At 47.1% G+C, this 8,915-nt stretch overlaps 1 protein-coding gene across 1 annotated transcript; it reads right to left on the reverse strand.

Annotated features, from left to right (window-relative positions):
* Window positions 1-1,945: 1,945 nt before the first annotated feature.
* Window positions 1,946-8,594, reverse strand: atxn1l (ataxin 1-like; the record flags this gene model as incomplete). Its single annotated transcript, XM_083890952.1, has 3 exons — window positions 8,515-8,594; window positions 4,440-5,621; window positions 1,946-3,388 (listed from the first exon to the last, which is right to left on the reverse strand). Exons 2-3 carry the CDS (start codon window positions 5,496-5,498, stop codon window positions 1,946-1,948), a joined length of 2,502 nt encoding a protein of 833 aa, XP_083747078.1. The 5' UTR covers window positions 5,499-5,621; window positions 8,515-8,594.
* Between the last annotated feature and the right edge of the window lie 321 nt (window positions 8,595-8,915).

An 8,915-nucleotide genomic window follows, 5' to 3' on the forward strand; every position in this document is an offset into this window, starting at 1 on the left:
TTCCTGAGTCTCTGTGACATATTAGGAGGATTTTACGGCCAGTTGCTTTAGATTAATCACATAATGCACCTTTAATGTTTTTGTGTTTGAGTTTTTGATTTGTGTTTTGCACCTCAGGGCCACCGTAAATCTCCCTAAACCATGAATTGGAACAAATTCATTAAATCAATGCATTTCCCAGCCGTGCAGCGAGTGATTTAACTCTTCTTCCTCTTCTCATGTTTACAGTCACTTTTTAAAAAACCCAGCTGGAAAAATGTGGACCGTGTGTTTCAAAGCTGCTCGTAACAACGGCACCAGTGAAGGAGGGGTCAAAGGTCGCGGTGACAGGGAGAGGTTGTGCCGTGAGACTTTGTGATGGGAATGTCGGGATCAGGAACGCCGTGTGGTTCTAAACCTTTGTATGATTGGATGTGTGGATCTAATTGCACTTATCTTCGGTTTGATCTGTTAAGGTTTCTCGAGTGATGAGGGTAAGACAGAAGTGCAGCATTCGCCTCCGGCCATTTTGTAAACAGAGTAGTTTTCTCTCTCTCTCTCTCGTCACCACAACGCAAACAATACTTCAAACATATTCCCTTCATTTAAACGAAAACACACAACACCACCTAATGTACTGCAATTCCTATGAACAAGGTCAGTGTGACGTCGACATGTGCAACGGGACGCAATCGTCGCGTACAAAAGCTAAAGGACCGCGTGTGTTACGACCAAAACAGGACGAAGCAACTCGAGTCAATTCATGCAAAAAGAAAAGCCAGCAGAGAGATGAAGAATTAAAAACACAAGTGTCAATCCTAACGATGAACATGAGATCATGAGGGTCTGCTCTCACACACGAGCTGATAAAAGAACTATTGCTTTAAATTTGGTGACCGAGCAGGAGAACGTGAAGAACGAAAGAGACCAAAGTGAGACTGAGACTAAACTCGATTCCCTTCACTTTTCCAGGGGTTTGGGCTAAAGTGAGCTGCAGCCAGGATTCAGTGTTTCTGGTTCTTTCCCCCGTAAGAGGCTTTGGTGAAGACCAGCAGCCGCAGATGAGCGACTGTCGATGCTTCCTGCACCGGTGAAAGAGTTCAGAGGAGCGTTCAACGTCACCGGGAACACTCAGGGAACGCTCAGGGAACACTCAGGGAACGCTCAGGGAACACTGAGCTACAGTGAAAACATGATTCTCTAACACAAAGCACGATGGATGACGAGATTCTCACCGACGATGAGACTGGAATGCTGATATTTGTGTAACCTCAGAGTTCCAATCTGTGGCATTTATGAACACACACTCACACACACACTCACACGATAGCATGTCAAACTCACAACATGTCATGAAAACTTCTTTTTTTGGAGTGGAAAGTGATTGCTGTGGAGAAAGAAAAACTCTCGATTCTTGATTGATTTCTCACTATTTTTGATTGTAAGACGAGCGCGAGACGACGCCACATTTGGCCTGAGAGAGAATCTCGTTCCTGGAGAAACAAAAACAACGACATCTCATCTCATCTCATCTCAACTCTCTTCTTCTTCTTTTTGGGTGAAAAAGCTTTTCAAAGAAATGAGATCGCAGATCAACGACGGCTGCCTTCGTTATTCTCGGTCAAATAGGAAGCGAGAGCGTTTGGATCCCGCGACAGTAACCTCCGAGCTCGGTCGCGAGGAAGAGAAATGCAGTGAGTGAGGACTACGGTAAGCATTTCGTCAGCTACATGTGGTCGACTCTGCCGTCAGACCTCAGCTCTGGCTCCAATAATCCTTTGGCTGCGAGAGAAAAAGAACCAAAAGCAGAACTCGTTCTCACCAGTTTGAGAACGATCTTTTTTGTATGTTTTAGGTGTGCAAAATCTCAAACATTCTGAGGCTACATTCACACTCTTGCTTCTCCTCGTCAGACTCACTCTTGCTCATTGCAGTCCCTTTCGACGGCTGCTACCCAAACGCGATGCTACTTCCCCGCGTTAGAGCGCCCCTCGATGGACAGTTTGACCTCCTGGGGGATGAAGGAGGGCCCTATGTGGGAGGAGGAGGTGCTTATGTGAGGGCGCGGACCTTCGTCTCCCTTCATATTGTATCTTTGGAGGCCCGGTGAGGACCAGCGCCTCTGAGAGGCACCGAGAGCAGAGTGCATGGCTCCCATCCCGGCGAACACGGAGCCCTCTGTGTGTAGGTGGTAGCTGCTGTGGCTGCGCGGATGCTCTGCCGCCGTCGTCGTCCTACTCGGTCTGACGGGCGACTCAGTGTGGCCGACTACCCCCAAATGTGCGGCTTCGTCCTTATCGGCCGCGTCTCTGTCCCCGACGCTCTGTCTTTCTCTGTGGACGCGGTCTATCCTGAAGTGAGACTGAGGCCGTGACTGCTGAGGCGCAGGAGGTCCCATCAGCTGCGGACCAGGTCCTGATGGAGCGCTGCTTTTGCTCAAAGTCCTCGACAGATTCTGTTGTTGTTGTGAGTGATTGTGCTGTGGCTGTTTCTGCTGCTGAGGCTGAATCTGCTGCTGCTGCTGCTGCAGGGTGATGGACACGCACACATCTCCCACTTGCAGGTGATGACAGGACAAACCGTAGAGCTGGGCCGTGCGCTCGGGGCTGCAGGACGACCAGCCCTGTCCGAACACAAAGAAAGGATGCTCGGGGGGAACGTCTATGGCCACTTTGCTCTGCTGCTCGCCCACGGTGAAGTGAAGCGACACGAGGCCCGGTCTCTGCTGACTGGCGCGGATGTCCACGACCATGCTGGAGTCGATCTTCAGCCCTCCGCTCATCTCCGCGCTGCGCACAAAGTCCTGAGTCTGCAGGTCCTCCACGCGCTTCAGCTCCCCCGTCGCCAGCTGAATAATGGCCCCCTTCATGAAGTGTGAGGAGCTGCAGGAGGTTGGAGCAGGTGTAAGGCTCGACGCTAAGGCCTGAGTCACCTCTGCTGTGGGCTGGACAGGAGGATGCTGGGCGAGCTGCTGATGCGCTGCAGGCTCCGCCCTCTCAGCGAGGCACACTCTGGCTGAGGAATCAGAGGGTTTAAAGCTCGGGTTGACGGAGGCCACGACGGTGGAGGCGTGGCCGGCTGCTGAGGCGTCATTTGCCAGTTCCGCGTAGTGCTGCTGCGGCTGATGCGGCGCATGATACTCCAGAGGAATAAGAACCGGTTGCCCGTTGGCGAGCACGACCGCGTGTTGTCCCGTTTGCTGCTGCAGAGCGCTCACTCTGGGGTCAGCGTAGCTCGCGGGCTGCACGGCGTACGCAGCGCGGCCGCAACTCATGGCTGCGCTCTCTGCGTCCACGTCTCGGGCTCGCTGGGCGCCCTGAGAGAGGTTCAGCGGCGCAAAGGAGACCTCCTTCCTCACTCCACTACCACCGTGGCCAGAGGAAGCCATGCGACCAACCACCTGCTGCACCTGGAAGGTGATCCGAGGATTAAAGTCAACGCTTTTACTTACGGAACATTTCAAACATGGTAAATACAAGACACAGCAAATAATGTCAGTCAACACAAATGATTTCAACTGTAAGAGAATCAACACCATCATAAAATAAGCTTTAAAGAATTGACTTAACACAAGTAATCGAGTGGTTCCTCAATGACCTGCAGATCCACAACAAACATTTAACAATGACATTTTCTCTGCATAAACACAGCAGTGAGACATTTGATCATAGTGTACAATTATTTCTCAATCACTTTACTGCAACACATGCAGAAAATACACAGGAAACATTTATGCAGTTTTAAAATAACAAACAATAATAATAATAATCAAACAGCTTCTGCAGGTTAAAGTGTCACATATCTTTACACTTGGACAACAGCATGACCGAGGCTCTCTTAACCCTGGAGTGGAACCTTATTAATGGTAATTTTATGTAAAATGAGTTAAACTCTAAAAAGACCTTGTATTCCAATGACTGTTTGCTAGTATTTCATTTAGAGCTGAAACGATGAATCGATTATTAATCGATGACTAAATTAATCGCCAAATATTTTATAATAATAATAATAATAATAATAATAATAATCGATAATCAGTTTGAAGCTTTTTTCATGATTAAAACCAGATTTCTGATTGTTTTAGCTTCTTAAATGTGAATATTTTCTTGGTTTCTTTGCTCCACATAAACAAAGAAATCATTAAAACTGAATCATTTTGGTTTGTGGAAAAACAAAGACGTTCGAGAACATCTCCTCATTTCCAGGTTTGACGAACAGTGATCAACGTTTTTGAACATTTTATGAACTAAACGATACATCGATTAATCGAGAAAATAATCGACCGATTAATCCAAATGCTTTATGATGCACAAGAAAATCTGCTTTTTGAATAAAGTAAATAAGACTTTTTCCTCACATAAATAAACAAGCAACCTGCGTGAAGACGTCACTCTTTATCTACTCTATTAAAAGCGTGCAACACTCATATAAACAGTAAAAGATGCACGGAACGATCTTACCTCCAGGTCGCTGTCTGGAGTGCTGCGCTGACCGGGCGAGTTCCTCCCCTCCAGCCTCCGGTTCTGCAGGCCTCGGTCTTGGTTGTGTTCCTGCACTACTTGCAGTAGACGGACATTTCTGGCGGCGTAGACCGAGTCAGGAAAGGCTTCCCTCGCTCCCTGCTCTTTATCCCTCCCGTTCATCTCCGGTTCGTTCTCCTGCCGAGTGTTGTGTTGGTCTTGAGCGGCGATGGCGGCCCTGGCGCCCTGAGGGTGGTAGTAGATGGGTAACCCCCGCGAGCTGAGCTCGGCCGCAGGCAGGACTCCGACGGCGCCGAGGTGCTGCGGGGCGGCTTGCTCCGGAGGCAGCATCATCGGCACGCCGCCGGATGCTGCGACTTTGGCAAAGGTATGAGCCTGAGGAGGTGGGGAAACGACGCCTTCCTGGATAACCGATGGATAAGGAACAAGATGGGACACAGAGTGGGACTGGGGGATGGTGCCTGAAGGAGAGATCAATGATCCTGGGACAAAACCAGGCGTGAGAGCATACGGAACGGCTGCATAAGGGGAACTGACAAACTGAAGAGAGGAATGAGGGATCTGGGCATAACCGAGAGAAGGATAGGAAAGGCCTGGATGCTGCAGGAGGGGAGAGTGAACTGTGTAGGCTGGAGAGATGTGGCTCAGCACCGGGTGAAGACTGGTTGGTGAGTAGGTGGCGGACGGAAGAGCCACTTTGTAGAGCATACTGTACTGGTCGACGGGCACTGCTGCTGGTAAACCATCAGAGTTCTCCACTCCGTAATGAAGCCCCTGCTGAGCTCGCAGCCACTCTGCAGCGGGGTTCCCTCCCTGAGTTTCACTGTTGGCTGCAGAGTTCTGGATGGAAACCACCTCATCTTCGCCAACACCAGCACCAGCACCACCGCCTCCGCCTCCAGCTCCACTTGCACTGGCGCCGCTTCCACCTGCAGCCCCGCCTCCTCCAGTGCCTCCAGCTCCGCCGCTGTTGCTGTGTGGGAGGTCCCTCTTCTTGGGAGGCAGGCACTCCTGGTTGCGCTCCTGAGCCGCTTTCATTGCAATCTGTGTGACCGAGCGAGTGGCTTTACTGTCCTGCACAGGAAGTGACGCCCGCGAGCCGATCGGCCCACGCACAAACCAGTCCTGAAATCACCGGGCTGACCTCCTCTGCCAATTCACCTAGGAACAAAAACAAGAGAAAGAAACAGTGACAACATGATTATTATACTTTAGAACAAAGAACTATCAGACACTTCTTCAATCATTCATTTATGGTCCATCTATTATCACAGGTTGGCAGCTGTGAGCATTCCGTTATTGGACTGCATGTGTTTTTGCAGAAGAGATTACATTTAACAGTCGGGATGTGAATCTTCACGATTCAATTCTGATTCTTTGGGTCACGATTCGATTCAAAATTGATTCTCTATTCAAAGCAAAGCGTGTTAAGGCATATTATGGCATTAAAACAATACAGTTTGTGTAAAATGATGTGATTTTTGAATAAACTGATTCCAATGATGTGATCACACAAAGGCAAACTTCACCGATTTGCATTCAGCTTAGCATTAGGGCTGCAGCTACTGAATATTTTTGTAATCGAGTATTCTACCAATTATTCTTCGATTAATCGAGGACACAAAATACATTTTTTTAAGTGACACTTGACGAGGCTTGAAACCGCAATGCAAATTCTGCACTTTTAGACCCACCCATAGGGGGACGGGACCTCGTTCCCAGATCGTAAACAGTGTCAGCCATCTTTGCTAACAGTTACGCTAACAGGACCAAGTGTGGGCAAAAACAATACCCCTATACTAGTAATACAAAGCTAAATATAAACCGGTGAAGTATTCCTCCAAGACAAAAGTTAATTTTTATTCATTCGAAACAAATCAAAACTTACTTCCTGTACAAAAAAATAACTTGCATAAATAAAAGCTTAGGCTAGCTGCCTTTTTCTCCCATAAATAAACTGTACACAAATAACACAAACTGCTGTTTTGTTCGATTTTTTGTTCGAATCGATTCAGAATTGTGGATGATTAGAATCGCGATTCTTATGTGAATCAGTTTTTTTCCCCCACACCTATTTAACAGGTTCCTTGAATGCATCTTGAAGCTCCACTAAACCATGCAGTATCTTCACTGGCTCTCATGTACTGGACTTTAGATTTATTCTATGAATAATCCCATCAAATATTTATTCATTTAATCTTGAAATGGCCGTCCGTACTCTCTAAGTGCATGTGTGTCCATGTAGTGAACATGCCTTTTTTTTCGGTGCTGTTCTGCTTCAGCCCGTTATTATATCGTAGGAAACTTTTGGGATCTGAAATCAACATCATGTGGTTTTTAGGAATTCATCTTCTTGGCCAATCTTCTTCCATGTGTTGTGCATAAGACTAAAACTAAAAGCCAAAAGATCAAGTTCTGCACGACGCAGCTGCAAGAAAAATTGCACTGAAATTTTTATTAAAAGAAATTTTCCACAAACCCCATTTTATAAAAAGATAAGATGGACGTTCACTGCGCACGTCGACACAGCCGAGAAGCAGAGGTAGATTCAAGAAACAAGCGAAATACCCTCACTGGCCACTTTATTAGGCACACCTGCTCAACTGCGTGTTATGGAAAATATCGTTTTAACCATTCACATGACAGCAAAACTCAAATCACGTCAGCATGTAGACATGACCAAGATGACCTGCTGCAGTTTAAAGCTCCCATAGAGTGGTCCTGTTGCATATATATGTTAGTTATGGAGGTCTACTTACATACATTCACTTGTTTTTATGCTCAAAAACCTCCTAGTTGCTGTAAACGAGCCGATAGAAATCCTCTTTTCTGACGCTGTTCCTCAGCCGCGATATTTCAGACATAAATCTAACCCCCAGAAGACAGAGTCTTGTGATTGGCCAATAACCGGAAGTGACATAATCAGCACAACACCCGCTCTCAGAAGCACAGCTCCCCCCTCTGGAACGGTGGATGCACTGCTACTCATTATCAAAACATTGTTTTAAAAGTGTTTAAAAATAGTTTGGTCACGACTCCCCACCGCAGTCCCTTTGACCCAGAGTCAGACCCAGAGTCAGAAGACACTGACGCTCGTGAAACACCTCCACAACGGACGTTATTCTTCTTCTGCGGTTCAATGTACGCAACCGGATGTGCCCGGACTAGTGCCCGGAGCAGGACGATCTGCTGTTCAGGAGAACCGCTGTTTACGTAACCGGACCGGGTTTTTTCAGAGATCTCACTGAGCCTGAGATTACAATAAAACACAGCGTTCTCAGCAGTGGCTGAACTGTTTGTTTAGAACCTTCAGGGCTTCATAAACAAGGTAATGACGCAGACACACACTGAAAAAACAGCCTTAATTGGAACTTCCGGTCTAAGTCCGCTTTAATGAAGTGTCCAATAATCAGTGATCTAACAGAATGACACAGAATTGAGCTGCTGTTTATCTTTATGACTCTCAACACATCTGACCCGGTCTCTACAAAGTTAATTTAAGTAAACATGTTCCTGTAATTGTGGTCTGATCAGAAACAGATTAACTCACAGATTATATACTCAACTGTGTATTTTAATGGCTCACAAGTTTATTAGATTTCTGGTTTCACTCAGAATAAACCACAAACCTCTGCTTTACACAGTTCATTCATTAAAAAGGTCAACGAAGTCGCTAATGAGTTAAAACGCAGCTAAACTAACTGGGTGTTCCGTGTGCTACAGGCTGACTTAGCTTAAGTTAGCTAGTCGCTTAAAGTCACCGTTTCCCCGTAAACGCAGCCGAGTGACAGCGTGACAATCCACGCGTGAACACGAGCCAGTGGACGGTGACTTATCACGGCCGCCGGTGTCTTCAGAGCGGCTTTATTCGTCACGTTTGTCCGCTTCTGAGCAGCAGCAGCAGCAGCTCCGGGCTAACGCGTTAGCTGCGTTAGCACCGCGGCTAACACAGCTGCACCGAGCCGAGCTAATGCGCGGAGTCGTAGTCACATCTGCCCGCCGCGAACATGACGCAGCCGCCCGGCCGTGTTCGTGTCCGGGTGCGTCCACGTACCTCCACATGTCATCGCGAACACACGCTCCTCTCCACGGACGTGACACGGAAAGTTGGTGTAATGTTGCGGCGGAAAGGAATTGAAGAAATCAAGGCTTAGCAGTCGAGTCCATTACGAAGGCCAGCAGAGGCGCTCACCGATGACGTCACCGCGTTTATTCAATTTCCTGTTTGTGTTTTCCCCCTCACACGTAAACGACGTCAACTCGAGTTTATTTACGTTATTAAGTCATTTATTTTAGCCACATGTTTAATACTCTTTAGCTTCTTTATTAACCTGTCTTCAGCACATTATTATTTACTGACAGGATGCACACGTAGAGCATTGTTTAGAACAAAACTCAATAACCTATAAAATAAATAAAATAAAAATAAAACAAAATAAAACAAAAATAAGGCAA

The sequence above is a fragment of the Microchirus variegatus genome (genome assembly GCF_963457635.1).
Source record: "Microchirus variegatus genome assembly, chromosome: 6".
Classification (NCBI taxonomy): Eukaryota; Metazoa; Chordata; class Actinopteri; order Pleuronectiformes; family Soleidae; genus Microchirus; species Microchirus variegatus.